We start from the raw sequence: 19,613 nt of genomic DNA, 5'->3' as shown, positions 1-19,613 counted from the left end.
GAGGAGGAGGAGTTGGAGGAGGAGGAGGAGGAGGAAATGGAGAGTCGGCCTGTTGCGGAGGGGGAATTCTTACGTGTTGGGACTCTGGCGCACATGGCTGACTTCATGTTAGGCTGCCTTTCCCGTGACCCTCGCGTGAGAAAAATATTTTCCACCAGCGATTACTGGGTGTTCACCCTCTTGGACCCCCGGTACAAGCACAACTTTTCCACTCTAATTCCTATAGAGGAAAGGAGTATGAGACTGCATCAATACCAACTGGCCCTGGTGCACAAGCTGAAAATAGCCTTCCCATCTGACACCGCTAGCGGCAGAGGACGTGGTTCTGAGGGCCAACAAGCGAGGGAGAGGAGGGGAGCAGGCAGCTTGTCAAGCGCTGGCAGAGGATCAATCTCCAAGGCCTTTGCCAGTTTTATGTCACCCATGCAAGAGTATGCCACCAATCCACAGTCTAGACAGAGTAGAGGCGAGATTTACAGAAAGATGGTGAAGGACTACCTAGGTGACCATACCAACGTCCTGCATGATCACTCTGCTCCATACAACTACTGGGTTTCAAAGCTGGACACGTGGCCAGAACTGGCACTGTACGCCTTGGAGGTGCTGGCTTGCCCTGCCGCTAGCGTGTTGTCAGAGCGGGTCTTCAGTGCAGCTGGTGGCATCATCACCGATAAGCGTACACGCCTGTCAACTGACAGCGCTGACAGGCTGACGCTTATCAAGATGAATAAAGCATGGATTTCTACAGATTTCCACTCGCCACCGTGTTAAAGCAGCTCAAACTGAAGTCTGTCATGTCACCGTGCCACTCTCTGTGCTGACGCTGCTGACGCCTCCACATGCTGGGTCTTCGCTACCTCCAAACTATGTAATTGTGCCACTCTGTGGCCTCAATGTGTAAGGAATGATGCTGCTGCCGCCTCCTCAAGGGTCCGTCACCGTGCCACTCTCCGTGCTGACGCCTCCACATGCTGGGTCTTCGCTACCTCCAAACTATGTAAATGTGCCACTCTGTGGCCTCAATGTGAAAGGAATGATGCTGCTGCCGCCTCCTCAAGGGTCCGTCACCGTGCCACTCTCCGTGCTGACGCCTCCACATGCTGGGTCTTCGCTACCTCCAAACTATGTAATTGTGCCACTCTGTGGCCTCAATGTGTAAGGATTAAGGAATGATGCTGCTGCCGCCTCCTCAAGGGTCCGTCACCGTGCCACTCTCCGTGCTGACGCCTCCACATGCTGGGTCTTCGCTACCTCCAAACTATGTAATTGTGCCACTCTGTGGCCTCAATGTGTAAGGAATGATGCTGCTGCCGCCTCCTCAAGGGTCCGTCACTGTGCCGCTCTCCGGCCTGATGCTGCCTCCGCATGCCGTGCCCATAGCTGCCATGCTGTGTCAGGCTCAATTTCGGTGTGTTTCACCTGCTACCTCATCAAAGTGGGTCACTCTGTCACCACAAAGCTGTTGGCCATAATTTGGCGTAATGGTGCATTTGGGCAGCCTCAGAGGCAACTATGCATGCTGCCCCTGCTGTTTCCTGTCCATTCCAGTGTTGTTTCCATCATTTTCTGAGCTTCCCAGGTTTTTAGGCGACCTTCCCTGTGCAGAGCTTTGGTCCCGCTGAAAAATGTTCGAGTCTCCCATTGACTACAATGGGGTTCGTTATTCGAAACGAACACTCGAACATCGGGAGATGTTCGACTCGAACAACGAGCACCCGAACATTTTAGTGTTCGCTCATCACTATCGGTGACGTCACGGTGACATCGCGGCTTGTGATTGGTCGCGCGAGCGGTCACATGGGCGGCCGCGCGACCAATCACAAGCCGCGACGTCACCGCAAGGTCCTGGAAGGCTGATTCTAAGGAAGGAAGGTTCCCGCTTAGTACCAGGGCGCATCAGATGGTAAGTATGGCGATATTTTTTATTTTAATTCTTTATTTTACACTTAAATATGGATCCCAGGGCCTGAAGGAGAGTTTCCGCTTCTTCAGACCCTGGGAACCATTGGAAACCCAATGCACTGCATTGGGTTTCGAGTTTCGGCCTACCCCGACCCCGAATTTTTTATAGGATCGGCCGATTTCACTCGACCCGACTTTTGAAAAAGTCGGGTTTCGTGAAACCCGACCCGATCCTATAAATGTAAAGGTCGCTCAACCCTAGTCATTATCTAATGCTAGGTAAGCATACATCTAATACTGAATATGTAAGCAGAAATAAATCACCATTTAAAGGAAGTAAATAGTCCCTTAGTAAAAAAATAACTTATCTATTACAGATCTCTTGCATCTTGTGCTGCTGACACATTTCCTCGTACTATCTAGAAGTTCATAATAGCACCATCCTGGAGAGATAAGGCAAGCAGGATGCTAACAATGAACAATGTTCCTCTCCTGCAGCTGTAAAGATACTGTGTGAACTTCAACTTCAGGATGGTCCTCTGATGATCTTCTCTGAAGGGAAAATATATAGGGAGAGCCAGCGCACGAGCGAGGTTGTCAGATCCCACACAGATAGAGACACTCTTCTCAGGGATGATTGCTAGATGTTCTAAACCACCCTTATTTAACCCAGGACGTCCTAACTGGTAATTTTTCAAATGGGGTTTTCTAAAGGAAACAATCCAATTAAGTACATTTAAATGAGTGACGTTTAAAGATGAATTCCCACTATTATTCTTCGAAAGAAGCAATTTTTTTGGCATTGTTCTCAATAAGACAAGCAGAATGGAAGGATACGCAAAAATATCTCTTACCAGTTACCACAATAGTAACTGTTTATCAGATAAATGTGATTTTAAAATGTGATTTCTGATGAGCCTTGCAAAACAGTCACACATGTCTCTATATATTTCTGGAAAATGTGTCATCTTTAGTGTTGAGCATTCCGATACCGCAAGTATCGGGTATCGGCCGATACTTGCGGTATCGGAATTCCGATACCGAGTTCCGATACTTTTGTGGTATCGGGAATCGGTATCGGAACCATATTCATGTGTAAAATAAAGAATTAAAATAAAAAATATGGATATACTCACCTCTCCGGTGGCCCCTGGATCTTACCGCTGTAACCGGGAGCCTCCGTTCCTAAGAATGAGCGCGTGAAGGGCCTTCGATGACGTCGCGGCTTCTGATTGGTCGCGTGACCGCTCATGTGACCCCTCAGGCGACCATTCAGAAGCCGCGACGTCAGCCGCGACGTCATCGAAGGTCCTTCACGGGCTCATTCTTAGGAACGGAGGCTCCCGGTTACAGCGGTAAGGTCCAGGGGCCGCCGGAGAGGTGAGTATATCCATATATATCCATATACTCACCTCTCCGGTGGCCCCTGGATCTTATCGCTGTAACCGGGAGCCTCCGTTCCTAAGAATAAGCCCGTGAAGGACCTTCGATGACGTTGCGGCTGACGTCGCGGCTTCTGATTGGTCGCGTGAGCGGTCACATGAGCGGTCACGCGACCAATCAGAAGCCGCGAAGTCATCGAAGGCCCTTCACGTGCTCATTCTTAGGAACGGAGGCTCCCTGTTACAGCGGTAAGATCCAGGGGCCACCAGAGAGGTGAGTATATCCATATTTTTTATTTTAATTCTTTATTTTACACATGAATATGGATCCCAGGGCCTGAAGGAGAGTTTCCTCTCCTTCAGACCCTGGGAACCATTCCGATACTTTGCGTCCCATTGAAATGCATTGGTATCGGGTATCGGTATCGGCGATATCCGATATTTTTCGGGTATCGGCCGATACTATCCGATACCGATACTTTCAAGTATCGGACGGTATCGCTCAACACTAGTCATCTTCCATTTTATTAGCGTAGTCATTAGCGATTTGAGCTTCAATTTTACATTTCTTTCTAAAATTTTTGAGGATTTTCTGGTTGCATAGATTGCACTTATGCAAAGAGTGCTGCCTTAAGTCTCATTCAAAGACCAATTTTTGCATATGATTTTCTCGGATAGCACTTGTACCTGTGCTAGTCTATTAGGCCATTCACCTTCCAATTTTTTCTTCGGACTGTAGACACCTGTGATGCTAGTTAGTGGACACACCTTGATTTAACACGTCCCTTTTGACGCATTATTTTCAGGGGTACCATCATTTCTATCCAGGCCTATTTCATGAGTTTTATTTTTTAAATTCTGTGGAAGTGTAACACCCCAGGTAACTGGCTGTTACAGTGGTATTGCCTTTCTCACGGGAAGGGTGATGCCATGCTTGGAAGCGAAGAAGGATCCCTTTAACAGGTATTCAGCACATGCAACACTGTTCTGATTCCAGGCGAGAAGGGGGAGCTCTGAACTCAGTTTCAGAGGAGCTTCACTAGATATATATTCTGGCTTGGAGGATGAGTTAGTTAGTCTGTCAGAGGGACAGAGCAGAGAGGAAGCTGACAGAGAGAGTCTGAGAGAGGAAAGCAGGGGCCGTGCAGACGAATAGTGCTGCGGCTCCTGGAAGGAAGAACGAGAAACAGAGCAGTCTGAAGTAGACTGATAGGGGAAGAGAAGCAAAGGAGAAGTAAAGAGCTGGAGGGAAGCAGTGACTGAGCAATGTCTGACTTTCATTTGTTCATTTTCATAGATTTTTTTATTTACTATTACTTTTGTCAGATTCAAGTTATTTCTGTGGCCATTGTGGGTTTTTCTGTCATTAAACGAGGGGTAGCAACAATTTTGGCCACGTGTGTATATTAGGGGTATGTGCCCATGGGGAGCAGTAGACTTTCTGTTTGGATTCTAATTCTAATGAGTATTACAGTAACAGCATTGTCAATGAGATTCCATAAAATGTCATCTACACGTTACAGAGAGAATTTGCAGTATATATCCATCAGCATTGATCTGCAGATGATTTTGTACTTATGAATACACTTGATACCAATTCTAAAGAATTTACAAAACATCACGTTCTCCTTGTTATGCAGTAATTGCACAATAGAGTGAGTTTTCTGGGAAAATACTGTTAACCACCAGATCAGACCTCTATAATCTTTACTTCCTACATAGGTTTTGCATCGCAGAATAATGCACATAATTCCTCTGTCAGTCTCATGTGAGTATATTCCGACACTGATTAACTGTAATTGCTTTTTAATGCCTTCGTTATCAGGAATTGTTGTTGTAGGTGATAACGGGTATTGTTCAGTGTGTTGGTTATGCGTATGATTATTTTATTGTTGTTTTTTTTTCCTTTTTTGCTCTCATGTCATGTGATTTACAGTATGAATAGCAGAACTATCATTATTATTAGTTTGTTCTTACTTTCTCTTCGTTGTGTCATTTGTAGGGTATTTTTTAACATTTTATGCTCATTTTTCCATGATGCTTACTTATTTAAGACGTTGCATTTTTGCCTTGCTATTTTCAGTTGAAAAAAATGCATCTTTTTACAGTAAAAGTGAAGGAGATTATCAAAGTCTCATGTACATGCTGCATATTATTTTTTTTTTGCAGATTTGAACCATTGCAGTGATTTTTTTTTACCGAATGTCAATTGTTTCTGAGTATTGGCTGTGTTATTTATCCATTTAAATGAATGGAAAAAAATAAGAAAAACACTTTGAAAACTTCCGCAAGACAAGGCGAAAATATGTTTACAGTCATGGGAGCGGTGCAGCAAACATATCATTGGCTCAAGTGCAAAGGGGGTCCAATTCTACCTTCAAATTCAGCAGGCAGCTTCTGTCCCAGAGACAAAAAGGGGCCCAAATACTGTTTTCTGCACAGGTGCCCTCTTCCATCTGTGTCCGCCATTGCGATGCAGGGAGTGATTGCAGTCACCAATCACTGTACTATGCAGCTGACAGTATTCATTATCCGGTGTTTTAATTGACAGGTTGTTCTGTACACACACTGCACACATAAGCTGCAGAATGGGCTGTCAACTAAAGTGTCGGGGAGTGATTACAGTGCCCTGAGCTGCTTCAATGACTGGAAGCGAGTAGCTGCAGGGAGAATATAACTTAATATTCTCCTTTTAGCCACTGCTCCATTATTCAGCCTAAAATGATTTTTTGCGCTATTTAGATAAACTATTGAATGAACCCTGTATCTGTAGACAGATAGCTGTTCTGGACATGTTAGGTTAAGTTTCATTACTAAATTCCAATATAATCCATACCTCCCACTCCAGCTTCCATGACTTCTCTCATGCTGCACCAGTTTTCTGGAATGCACTACCCCAGACAATCCAATTAACTTCTAGTATCTCCAGTTTCAAGGGAGCTCTAAACATTTCATTAGACTGGTCTATCACTTAATTAATCTAACTAACTGTCTCCTGTTCTGCCGTCCACACACTCAGTAGAACTTTGTGTCTGATGACTAGTGTTGAGCGATACCGTCCGATACTTGAAAGTATCGGTATCGGAAAGTATCGGCCGATACCGGCAAAGTATCGGATCAAATCCGATACCGATACCCGATACCAATACAAGTCAATGGGACACCAAGTATCGGACGGTATCCCTGATGGTTCCCAGGGTCTGAAGGAGAGGAAACTCTCCTTCAGGCCCTGGGATCCATATCAATGTGTAAAATAAAGAATTAAAATAAAAAATAGGGATATACTCACCCTCCGACGCAGCCTGGACTTTACCGCCGTAACCGGGAGCCGTTGTACCTAAGAATGCGTGCTTGAAGGGCCTTAGATGAGGTCACTGCGCTCTGATTGGTCCATAGCGGTCGTGTGACCGCTACGCGACCAATCACAAAGCAGTGACGTCACCTAAGGTCTTTCAAGCGCTTGAAATACCTTAGAAGACGTCTGCAGCTTCTGATTGGTCGCGTAGCGGTCGCGTGACCGCTACGCGACCAATCACAAAGCAGTGACGTCTTCTAAGGTATTTCAAGCGCTTGAAAGACCTTACATGAAGTCACTGCTTTGTGATTGGTCGCGTAGCGGTCACGCAACCGCTACAGACCAATCAGAGCGCAGTGACCTCATCTAAGGCCCTTCAAGCGCGCATTCTTAGGTACAACAACGGCTCCTGGTTACGGCGGTAAAGTCCAGGAGCCGCCAGAGAGGTGAGTATATCCCTATTTTTTATTTTAATTCTTTATTTTACACATTAATATTAATCCCGATACCGATTCCCGATACCACAAAAGTATCGGATCTCGGTATCGGAATTCCGATACCCGCAAGTATCGGCCGATACCCGATACTTGCGGTATCAGAATGCTCAACACTACTGATGACTGGTTCATGCAGCTTTATTTGAATGCCCATATTTATTATATTGATGGCATGCTCTTTATTTTAAACCTTTTGTGCTACCCCTATTTTCTAATAGATTGTAAGCTTGCGAGCAGGACCCTCACTCCTCTTTGTATCTGTTTAACCTGTATAACTATCGAGTGAGAGGAGAGGCTTGCAGATGAGCTGACATTCAGAATCAGGGAGGGAAAGAGTCAAGGAGAAGATGTCTGCGAGATAGAAAGCTATGGCGTAAGAGGTGAGCAACACTTGTCATTTGGTGTGTTCCAAGAGACTAATTAGGACCAAAAAATATCATGGAAGAAGCTTCAGCCTACACTGCAACTTATAAAGTTTGACCTCAGAAGGAAGACATTAGCCCTATTGGGTGAAGAAGCTCTCATTACAGAGAGGGTGAGGATTGCCACCACAGAGGAGATCATTGAGACCTGTCCTAACTGTGAGGATTGCCACACAAGAATAGTATGAGGGCTCAGTAGCAAGACACCGTAATAGGGATGTTGACCTGGTGACCAGGACATTCTTCTAATAAAAAGCTTTGTTCAATGTGGACACCCCAAGATATACGGTATTGCTATAGAGTACTAAAAATATTAACTCGTAGAGTATTCAGTGTCATATTGTTAGGGTTAGGGTTAGGTTTAGGGTTAGGGTTAGGGTTAAGGTACCGTCACATTAAGCGACGCTGCAGCGATAGCGACAACGATGCCGATCGCTGCAGCGTCGCTGTTTGATCGCTGGAGAGCTGTCACACAGACTGCTCTCCAGCGACCAACGATGCCGAGGTCCCCGGGTAACCAGGGTAAACATCGGGTTGCTAAGCGCAGGGCCGCGCTTAGTAACCAGATGTTTACCCTGGTTACCAGCGTAAAAGTAATAAAACAAACACTACATACTCACCCAGCGTCCCCCAGCATCTGCTTCCTGACACTGACTGAGCTCCGGCCCTAACAGCACAGCGGCTTTCACTTTCACTTTAGGGCCGGCGCTCAGTCAGTGTCAGGAAGCAGACGCTGGGGGAGGTATGACGCTGGGTGAGTATGTACTGTTTGTTTTTTTTACTTTTACGCTGGTAACCAGGGTAAACATCGGGTTACTAAGCGCGGCCCTGCGCTTGGTAACCCGATGTTTACCCTGGTTACCAGTGTAAAACATCGCTGGTATCGTTGCTTTTGGTGTCAAACACAACGATACACGGCGATCGGACGACCAAATAAAGTTCTGGACTTTATTCAGCGACCAGCGATATCACAGCAGGATCCTGATCGCTGCTGCGTGTCAAACTAAACGATATCGCTAGCGAGGACGCTGCAACGTCACGGATCGCTAGCGATATCGTTTAGTGTGACGGTACCTTTAGGGATAGGATCCCTTTATCACCTTGATGGTGGGGGGTGGCTTATCAGGGTGTATTCTTGTTTTTTTCTATAAAAACGCATGCGTTTTTAACGCAAGCAAACGAATGTGCTTAAAAACGCATGCGTTTACATAGACAACAATACGTTCTTTTGCCGCAAAGAAATGCATGCGGTTTTAATGTTAAACATAGGGGAAAAAAACGCATGCGTTTTTTTCTGTACAAACGCTGCAGATCAAAACGCAAGTGTGAAACCAGCCTTAGACCCAGGAGGGTCGAAACGTTGGATTGTTGTATCAAACTATATCACTTCACTGCTTGTGGCTTTTTTATCTGTTTGAGATTATTTTTGGAATAAAAAGTGAAAACACGCTTGCAAACTAACAAACAAGTGTGTGCGGTGAATTTCTACTACTACTTTCTGGGGCTTTCACGGTCCATTCCGCCTGCACCTCATAAATTAGACCAGAGTGCACACCATTTTCTCCTTATCCTGAATCAAAAATGGTCAGGTCACTTTGATTTTTTAGCAAACACATGGGTCGAAAAAAACATCGTCATATGGACAACACCACCACAGACGATAATGGGTGTGATCCATCCATCAAAAACATGTGCGTGAAAAACTGATGTTTAAATTATTTTCTTAACCTGGTGAGTATAGGGCATTCCAAGGCAGATAATGACAATTTGTCAAATGTTTTCATACAGTAATCCAAACACATCAGCCATTCTAGGGAACCTGGAGACTTCTGGTAATAGGATCACGCATAAGATGGTGAATGCAGGGTGATGAAAAGTGAACTTTATTTTATGAAATTTTCACTTAAACTTGTAATATTCTATTAAGCTTAATCAAATATTTATGGTTTGTATAATGTATCTTACATTTTCATATACAGCTGTGTATTCACAGAATCGGGTGGAGAAGACCGGAAGGAGGGATTTGTAGGACTCTGAAGTGAGAGGACAGAGAAAACATTAAATATAGTGAATTCTTACTCTACAGACTGACATTCCAGGCTGGATTCCTTATAACTCTGCAATCTCTACTCACCAAGAGATCTCAGGAGACTGCGGAGAAGACCGGCCACACACTAAGACTTCGAGGCTGATGGATATCAGTGCCTACCAGTAATGACCTACAGACTCCACCTTTGTGTGTGTACCTTCTTCTATACTATTTAGAGGTATATAGATCTGTATTGTGATTTATAGATAGATAGATAATAGACAGATATATATATATATATATATATATATATATATATATATATAGATGATAGATAGAAAGATAGATAATAGATAGATAGATGGATAGATAGACAGACAGACAGACAGACAGAGATAGATAGATAGATAGATAGATAGATAGATAGATAGATAGATAGATAGATAGATAGATAGATAGATGGATAGATATGGGATAGATAGATAGATAGATAGATAGATAGATAGATAGATAGATAAAGGGATAAATAGATAGATAATAGATGATAGATAAATAGATAGATAATGGATAGATAGATAGATAGATACATAGATAGATAGATAATACAGACAAAAAAAAAACAAAGGCAGCACATCAATTCAGAGTGAAAAAATGTGGGTACTTAATTGCCAAAAATAGGAGAAATAGCCACATTTTTTCATCCTGAACTGGTGTGCTGCCTTTGTTTTTTGTCTGTATATGGAGGTTTGGTCATTGCCTTGGAGGCACGGCTCCCAGGAACGCTATCTGCTTCTGCTGCTTCTTTTTCTTTTCTATTCTCTAGATAGATAATAGATAAATAGATAGGTATGAGATAGATAGGGAGATAGATAGATAATAGATGATAGATAGATAGATAGATAGATAGATAGATAGATAGATAGATAGATAGATAGATAGATAGATAGATAGATAGATAGATAGATAGATAGATGTTGTTGCTATAAATATGTTTCCTTTGAAGCTGACTTTCTTACGAGGACGCCATAATCTTGGCTGCAGTGTTATTTAAATGAAAACATATGTTGTTTGTGATCCTTGGTGTAAAACTGTACTGAGATTTTCTAGACTAATATTCTGCCCATTATTCCTTTCCATCACAGGCCTGTCCATACTGAACATTTGCTATTTGCTCAGATTTTATTATTCAAGAACTTGCATCCTAGGTAAGTGAAAAATAAGTGTACTTTTTTTTGTTTTTTGCTTTCTAGTTTTTATCACATCATGACCTTTTTATGATTCTGAAAAAAAAAAAATTGAACTGATCAGGAAAGTGAAAACAGGCTTGGAGTGAAGGGGTTAAAGTTTATGACAAGTCAACTTTTTGGACCACTTTAGTAACTGTTTTTTTTTTTTTTTTAAACATGCAATTAGATGCCACAACCAACCATAGCCAGTTTGGATATTTGATTAGCTTTATCTCAAGTTCCTCCTCAGGTTTTCTAGAGACAATCGCTGATTTTGCTCTTATGGGGGATTTTGTTTAGGAGGAGAATAATTCTTAGGCCGGGGTCACACTTGCAACTGCAATGGGAGAAACTCGAGCGAGTCTCTGGCCTCAATACCCGGCACTTGGGACTGGAGTGTGCAGCTGCATGTATTCCTACGAACCGTCATCAGCAGTGCCGGGTATTGAGGCGAGAGACTCGCGCGAGTGTCTCGCATTGCAGTTGCAAGTGTGACCCCGGCCTTAGACTGGGTTTGTCAGTAGAAGTGTCACTTGTGATGAATATCAAGATACGTCGTTATATTAGTTGAGTTGAGCGACTAAAATTGTTGTTATTTTGATTGATTTATTACAAAGAACAGAAAACTTGCAAAGTTGGCTTATAAAACTAATTTGGAATAGGGGGATGAATAATTTAGATTTTGACTGTAGATGGTAAAGACTATGTTTTGTTTCTGTTTGGCAGATTCTAACCATGGAGCTTGAACTACATATGAACCAGGATTTACAAAGAAAAGTATGTTACTTGTTCTGGGATATTTACAACGTCCCAGAGTTACTGGACCTTTCTCCGAGCATGAGCCACCCAACCGCTATCCAGTACTCAAGCTTTGTGCTCTCCATAATCACTTGTATAATCGGATTTACTGGCAACCTTCTCGTCATCTTCGTCACCGGATTCTTAATGAAGAAGAGCAAATCTCAAATCTGGTTTCTGAACTTGGCGGTGGCAGATTTCTCCTTTCTTCTGTTCCTCCCCCTTCAGGCTGTGTCTGTATTAACGGCAAGATGGCCGTACGGGTCCAATATGTGCAAATTCAGCAACTTCATTACCTTTGTCAATATGTACGCCAGTATTTACATCCTCACAGCTCTAAACATTGATCGCACCTTGTCTGTTGCTAAACCAATATGGCACCAGAGGTTCCTTTCCAGGAAATTTGGTTACAGTATTTGTATAGTCATCTGGGTATTATCGGCCATATGCAGCATTCCAGCCATCATCTATAGTAACGAAGAATTAACAGGTGAAGAACCTCAGTGCATTCTCTTTAGTAATGATATTACTAGCATTGTATACTCAAATGTTAACCAAAACTCAAACCTGACTCAGGAATGGAGGAGTGTTCCACGTGAATTATGCGATATGACTTTCGAAAATGTGGAAAAGTTCAAATTGTGGATAGAAATGCAATCTACAACGATGAGTCTAGTTGTTCCACTTGCAGTGATCGGTTGCATCATCCCGTTATGTGTCATCCTAGCCTCCAACATCATCATCATTCATCAAGTGAGGAAATCAGAGGTACCATCATCATCTAGACTGTACAGAGTGGTGATTGCAGCTGTTCTGGCCTTCTTCTGTACCAGGACTCCATTAGTTTTGGCCCAGATTATCTTCTTGGTGTTGGCCCATACTATGGATTTTATTCTGATGTATAAAGTTATTGTATTTTTTCCGCTGTTATCCAGCATAGCCGCCACTAACAGTTTCCTAAATCCCGTGGTTTACGTACTAGTGGGGAAAAAAGTAAAGGAAGAAATTTCACAATTTTTGTGGAAAATATAAAGGATACCATATACCAGATGTGTGGCTATATGAGGAACATTTTTCCTTACAGGTCATTGAAGAAAACACCTGCTAACTTCTGGAATTAGTGTAGTTTTCTGTTTAACTTCTAAAGGATCAGTAAAATACTGATCAACCCTTTTAAATCCCCCATACACATTAGATAATTCTCCAAACTCACCAATTTAATCTGTTGGGAGACAGAAGTTTCATGTTGGAGAGCGAAGTATCTGACCTGATGGATTACTAGTAATGACCTATCCTTTTGTTCTGATGGAAAGTAGCCATTAACTGAGGAGTCAGGCTGTGGCGTTTGCATAGAGAACACAGTAGCGCTCAGCCAACCTAAGTATTCCTGTGCATGAAGGAGTCTGTAAAGATATCTGTCAGTCAAACGGTTGTTCAGGCAACAGCTGTCTAATGTGTATTGGGGCCTGTAGGCAATATCTATTAGGGAATCTGAGAAGACAGCCCAGGGACTTTTGTGATGCTCTGCCATTAAAGGGGGTTCTTCAGGAATGTGATAAAAAGGCCGCTGTCACATATTTCAAACTGCAGCCTTTTCTAGTTACATGTCAGGACCTGCTGCAATCTGAAGAAACAACACTTCAGACACATGTCTCAACTGTCAGAGGAGCAGCATTGTAAACAAACATAACTGATCTACTCACTCAGTCTTGGAGCAGGGCTGCGACAGGAGAAAAAAGAAACTGAGCTAAGTAAACAGAATGGAAAATTTTCTTCAGCTTCTTCCGTGCTCATCTGTTCACCTGTATTTCTCAGTCTTTCTGACAGCTATACACGGAGACTGCTCACTCAGGAAGGAGATTGCTTTTTGTCTGAACCCAGCCATGTTCCATGGCTCAGTGAGCTGATCAGCTGTGTTTGTTCACAATGCTGCTCAGAGAGACACATCTTGAGTAGAGCTTCTTCAGACTGTAACCTGTTTTGACACATGACTGGGATGTGTGCGGTTTGAAATATGTAAGAGTGACTATTTTATAACATTTTCAGAGAACCCCCTTAAAATAATACTCTTTCACCCTCCCTCACTTAAGAGGCAACCTTGCCTGTCCTCTGACATTGCCCAATAGATGCTGCTTAAAAGGTAATCTTACATAACAGCCCAGTTTGTTTATTAGACATGGGGGGTGAAAGTTTTGTATTTTTCTCTTTGCTAAGCTTCATCTATAACAATTTGTTTAGAGCATAACCCCCTCCTTCTGTTTGCACCCTATAAATAGTAGCATGCAGGTACGGACTGGGGCTGAAATTCAGTCCTGACATTTGAAATCACACATGCCCTTGTTGTCTCGTCCCCATGAACCAGATGGGATATATTACTAATATTACCCTGGATGGAGGAAAGGAAGATTTTCTACAAGACCAATATTTCTTATGATGACAGAAATCAGCAACTTTGTGCTCCATCACACCTCTTAACAGTATGGGAATCTTGAGAACACCGATTCTGTTAACAACGTAGCAGACAAGGCGGCCCACAACCAGACAGGCCCTTCTGGCATTTGCCAGAATTGCCAGATGGCCAGTCCGGCCCTGGTAGCATGTAAGGATTTTAATGGACGAGGTTGAGATTTCTCCAACCTTGATCACTGCAGCTGTCAATCACATCCATGGTTGGTGACGGCATGAGCACAGCTGCTATGTCAGTTATCAGTATCATGTAATTTTACGGCACGATGCATGGAGGCGGTGCGTACTGTGATGTACAATTATCTCATATTACGAGGTTAAAATAATTTTCTGTTTCTGTTAGTGCTCTCTCTTGTCTTGTATGTTTTTATTCTGAAGCTGCATGATGTCTTGTATAGCAGCTGGTAGAATTTCTGTATGTTCATGTTGCTGCATGATTTTTAGATGACAGATTTGGAAACTTACCAATTGGTGAGCTGCATGAGAATAAACAGGGATGTTATAATGAGTGGTTTCAATAAAGCATGGATCAAGACAAAGCACCATTATTGTTCATATCAACAAGGGAATGTATTGAAGTCCAGCCTAATTCTAGTGATAGACATTACCCCACATCGCCAACATCTCCATCATCGTAGTCCTCTGCAAACTGATTTGCTTGTTAGATACCATAGATAGGAGGGACCTTATGGCCAGATGGTCAGACATAATAATAATAATAATAATCTTTGTTTATATAGTTCCACCCTCCCCTTACATATATATATATATCATAAAAAGCTACAGTGTATTAATAAGGTGTTATTAAATTCATGCTTTTGTATAGTTAGAAGAATGACTCACCCATAGTTGTAATAATCATGGCAGAATAAGAAAAAATGTGAAAGATGGCACCATGGCAGTGTTACTGTGCAAGTCTGCACTTGTCATGGCTGATCAAGCCAATACAAAATGTTTAGGCTTGAAAACACCAAGGCACTGAGACTGTCCAACACATAATGGAGACAGTCCTAGATACTAGTAATGGGCGAACCAAAAAAAAGTTTGGTTAAGGTACCATAATGGTAACCAAAATCAAACCTGGACCCCATTAACATGAATCCCTTGTGTCCATCTATTATCTATTATCCATCTGCGTGACAGCATAGCAATCACCGGCTCTGATCGGCAGTAAGTTCATTACCGCCAGCAAGTGCCCTGCCGTTCCCACTATGTCACACAGAAGAAAGCAGCTCTGACCGGCGGCAAATAGGTTTCTTCCAGTCACTGTCGTCGGTTGGTCTCTCTGACAGCAGCTAGAGACGAGCAAACCTTTCAAGGTTCAGGTCGGTTCAGGATGTTCGGTGAATATGTTGGCCGAACAGTTAAATGAATGGCTCCGGCACCTTCACTAACAGTTTGTCTGATCCCCCCTTGATCGCTGTAAGCCACCATCCGATTTCACCCGCCTGTGCAATGACAATCTGGAACTTAGAGATATTGTTATCCCTTCTGGATTGTCCTCTGCTTCCACCTCTTCCTTTGGGACCACCACCTCCTCACGAAGACTATTCAAAGTGTGTTCCAGTATGTAGATGACCAAAATAGTGATGCTGATGAGGCATCATCAGAGCTAACCATTTTAGTAGCCATTTCTAAACTGTGAAGAAGAGTGCAGCGGTCCTTCATCTGTGTCCACTTCGCAAGCGTGCTTTGCAAAACATCTGTACTGCGTTGCCCCAGGCTATGCAAAAGGAAATACTGCTTGACCCAGTTGCTGCAACATGTGCAGAGCGGAATTCAACCAAGTCGGAACATCGCAAATCAAACGGTTAACCGGTAGGCCAGAAGAACTCTGTAGCAATGCGAGGATGAGGATGTGAGCGATGCAAGGCACGTGTGTAAGGTTGCCCTGGTATAGGGCCACCACCAGTTTTGCACCATTATTGCGCACGGCATTCCCTGGCTGTAGGTTCAGTGCAGACAGCCCTTGCTCTTATTCGTCCTGGATAGGTGTCCACAACTCTTGAGCTGTGTGACTACGATCTCCAAGGCATATTAATTTTGCCTGATTGCGGTGAGCACTGGCTGCACAGTATGGAGGGAGAGGGATTCTCTCTGCACTATTGAGATGTGTGTTTCATTAAGGGAGGGGTTGAGGGCACAGATGAAGGCTCTAAAAGAGGCAGAAGCAGTGGCGGAAGTGTTAGATACAGAGGTTTATCTTGCAAGACTTGGGGATTCCAAGACTTGTGGAGCATCCCCTTGACCACGTGCCCCCACAGCCACAGATCCTGAGGTCTAATCAATTTGGGTCTAGTGGGTTACAGTGGTGAATATATTATAATCAATCAAGCACTGTGACCCTATATACATCTTTGATGTATGAATGACTATTTTAAATCACAATATATAAATTTGATTTAAGGATTTATAATAAAGCATCATTTTTTTCACATTTCCACTTTCCCTTTCCCTAATACACATATAAACCCAGGGGCTAGCATCCCATACATAAATACATATAGCAGCAAGTGTTAGAGCATCAGAATAGCAGCAAAGGTAAATAAAATGCATAAGCTGAAAAGGTATATGACCTGGTAGTTCCTGGGGGCTTCCTGACTATGCTATCTGTTTTTAGAGTTACTTGTGAATAAAGATTTTTGCATTTTACCTTGGCCTATGCTTCCTTGTTCTGTTTTGGATTGGTCTATATAATATATTAGCTGTACTACCCGGCTTTGCCCGGGTTAATAACTGCTATTAATAAAATAGAATGTGTTAACAAAGCAGCTCTTGTTTTCATGTCTGCAAGCCTCGCTTCCCTCTCCTCAGAAAGTTCATTGGCTCTTGAGGAAGCAGCTCTTGTTTTCATGTCTGCAAGCCTCACTTCCCTCTCCTCAGAAAGTTTAGTGGCTCTTGAGGAAGCAGCTCTTGTTTTCATGTCTGCAAGCCTCGCATCCCTCTCCTCAGAAAGTTCATTGGCTCTTGAGGAAGCAGCTGCTGTTCTCATGTGTGTCAGCCTTGTTTCTCGGTCTTCACATTTTTCATTGGCCCGTAATGCAGCTTTTCTTTTTGCATCAGCTGAAATTCGTGCCATAGAATTATTTTTCTTATGAGGCATTATTGTGGTAAAAATAGTCTGTAACTGGCAGTTTCTATATCCTCTCACATAGAGGTAATGTGACTGACCTCTTCCTTTCCACCAACACACCCTAACTGACATGCTATTACCTCACACAAGCTTTGTTATACTGAGAATGTCCTTTGTTGCCTATATTAACCAATCAGAGCTCAGATTAATTAACTGTAGCAAAACAGAAGCTGAGCTGTGATTGGTTGCTATTGGCAGCCTGATAAATCCCCAGCCAACAGTAAGCCCTCCCCCTGGCAGTATATATTAGCTCACACATACACATAATAGGTCATGTGACTGACAGCTGCCATATTTCCTATATTGTACATTTGTTGCTCTTGTGGTTTGCTTATCAATCAGATTTTTATTTTTGAAGGATAATACCAGACTTGTGTGTGTTTTAGGGCGAGTTTCATTTGTCAAGTTGTGTGTGTTGAGTTGCGTGTGGTGACATGCATGTAGCGACTTTTGTGAGATGAGTTTTGTGTGGCGACATGCGTGTAGCAACTTTTTGTGTGTCGAGTTGCATGTGACAGGTTAGTGTAGCAAGTTGTGTGTTTAGCAAGTTTTGCGAATGGCGATTTTTGCACGTGGCGAGTTTTATGTGTGGTGCGTTTTGAGTATGTGCAAGTTTTGTGTGAGGCAACTTTTGCATGTGTTGCAACTTTTGTGCATGTGGCAATTTTTCTGTGTGTGCAAGTTTTGCGTGTGGCGAGTTTTCCATGAGGTGAGTTTTGCACGTGTGGTGAGTTTTGCGTGAGCCTATTTTGCATGTGGCGAGTTTTGCGCGTGGTGAGTTTTGAGTGGCGACTTTTGTGTTTTGACTTTTATGTGGCGAGGTTGGTGTATGTGTGGTGAAATGTGCGCTGAGGGTGGTTTATGTGTTCAAGCATGTGGTAGTGTGTGGCGCATTTTGTGTGTGTGTTCATATCCCCGTGGTGGTGTGGTGATTATCCCATGTCGGGGCCCCACCTTAGCAACTGTACGGTATATACTCTTTGGCGCCATCGCTCTCACTCTTTACGTCCCCCTTGTTCACAACTGGCAGCTGTCAATTTGCCTCCAACACTTTTCCTTTCAGTTTTCCCCCATTATGTAGATAGGGGCAAAATTGTTTGGTGAATTGGAAAGCGCGGAGTTAAAATTTTGCCTCACAACATAGCCTATAACGTTCTCGGGGTCCAGACGTGTGACTGTGCAAAATTTTGTGGCTGTAGCTGCGACGGTGCAGATGCCAATCCCGGACATACATACACACATACATTCAGCTTTACAGAACAGAACAGAAATAAATTAACTTTTTGATGATATTCTAATTTTGTGAAAAGCACTTATAGATAGAGAGATAATAGATAGATGATAGATCGATAGATAAATGATAGATCGATAGATAGATAATAGATAGATAGATGATAGATAGATAGATAGATAGATAGATAGATAGATAGATAGATAGATAGATAGATAGATAGATAGATAGATAGATAGATAGATAGATAGATAGTGTCACCACCTCGCGGTCCGGGGCACCTACTTTCTCTTCCCCGCCTGTTCTTACCTCCTCCGGTTCTGTCCTGAGCCAGCAGGGTCACGCTCCGGTCATCCGCCGGCGCTCCGGGGTCCATCCCTGCAGACATGCTGCCCGGGTCCTTGCTCCCATGTCTGCTGCACTTCCTCGTTCCTCTCCCTCTCCTAGGGAGTGCATAGGGGGCGGGCAGGCCAGCTCTCTGGCTTCTTAAACGGCCAGCCCGTTCCTACTCACTGCCCCTCCTCCCGGCCTATCACCTGCAGGCTGGAGGGATAAAAGGATCTCAGTCACTCCTGGACTCCGCCTGGGCAACTTCTATTATCCTGAAGTTGCTGCTCCAGGTCTTGTCCTGCTATGCTTACCAATCCAGTTTGCCTGCCTTACTCTGTGTTCCTTTTTCCCCTAGGATCGTGTCTGGCCTTCTCGGCATCCTGTGTCCTGGATCCTGGACGATTCCCTGCAGTCTTCAGCCTGCTTCCTAGTTCCACGTTCTGCCCTGTCTTTTCAGTTCATTTCTCCCCAGCCTCCTAGGTCGGTTTAACACAGGTGTCTGCTTCATCGGACCCTCTATTGGTGGTCAAGGGGAAATCCCTGTATAGGGGTCACTCCAAGCCTTGGACTCCTTAGAGGCACCCTGGTGTTGTGGTCCTGTGGCCCTCCTTTGGGGAGTCTCCCCTAGTATTTGTATTACTTTACAATAAACCTTTTGAACCTGCTTTCTTGGTCTGGCTTTCCCTTCCTGGTATCAGCAACCGCTGTATTTGCGGTCCAGAGGGTCCACCCGATAGACCCATCTGTAGGGCGTGACAGATTTTGCCCAGGCCATGGACCCCGCTGATGCCAGGTTCGATGCTCAGAGGGAGCTTGCTAGTCTCCGCCAGAGCCAGGAACAGGTTGTTGTGTTCATGCGGACCCTGGAGGCCCGTCTAGGTTCCCCTCAGGGGGTGGATGCA

The 19,613-nt window shown here is 43.7% G+C and overlaps 1 protein-coding gene across 3 annotated transcripts; it reads left to right on the top strand.

Moving 5' to 3' along the window:
- The first annotated feature begins 5,015 nt into the window (after nt 1–5,015).
- LOC143784821 (chemerin-like receptor 1) lies at nt 5,016–14,713 on the top strand. Of its 3 annotated transcripts, XM_077273452.1 has the most exons (4): nt 5,016–5,052; nt 9,492–9,765; nt 10,670–10,732; nt 11,480–14,713. In XM_077273452.1, exon 4 carries the CDS (start codon nt 11,489–11,491, stop codon nt 12,581–12,583), a length of 1,095 nt encoding a protein of 364 aa, XP_077129567.1. In that variant the 5' UTR covers nt 5,016–5,052; nt 9,492–9,765; nt 10,670–10,732; nt 11,480–11,488; the 3' UTR covers nt 12,584–14,713. The 3 variants fall into 3 exon arrangements, with proteins under 3 accessions (XP_077129567.1, XP_077129566.1, XP_077129568.1); XM_077273451.1 differs by lacking the exon at nt 5,016–5,052 and having other exon boundaries at nt 9,361–9,736; XM_077273453.1 differs by lacking the exon at nt 5,016–5,052 and having other exon boundaries at nt 9,691–9,709.
- Nucleotides 14,714–19,613: the final 4,900 nt, after the last annotated feature.

Source organism: Ranitomeya variabilis, chromosome 7, assembly GCF_051348905.1.
Source record: "Ranitomeya variabilis isolate aRanVar5 chromosome 7, aRanVar5.hap1, whole genome shotgun sequence".
Classification (NCBI taxonomy): Eukaryota; Metazoa; Chordata; class Amphibia; order Anura; family Dendrobatidae; genus Ranitomeya; species Ranitomeya variabilis.
The sequence above is the reverse complement of the archived record's forward strand: the minus strand, read 5'-3'. Positions and strand labels throughout refer to the sequence as shown.

What these genes read in the sequence shown, in the direction of transcription:
- LOC143784821 (XM_077273452.1), top strand. Translation starts at nt 11,489, where the DNA reads ATGGAGCTTGAACTACATATGAACCAGGATTTACAAAGAAAAGTATGT.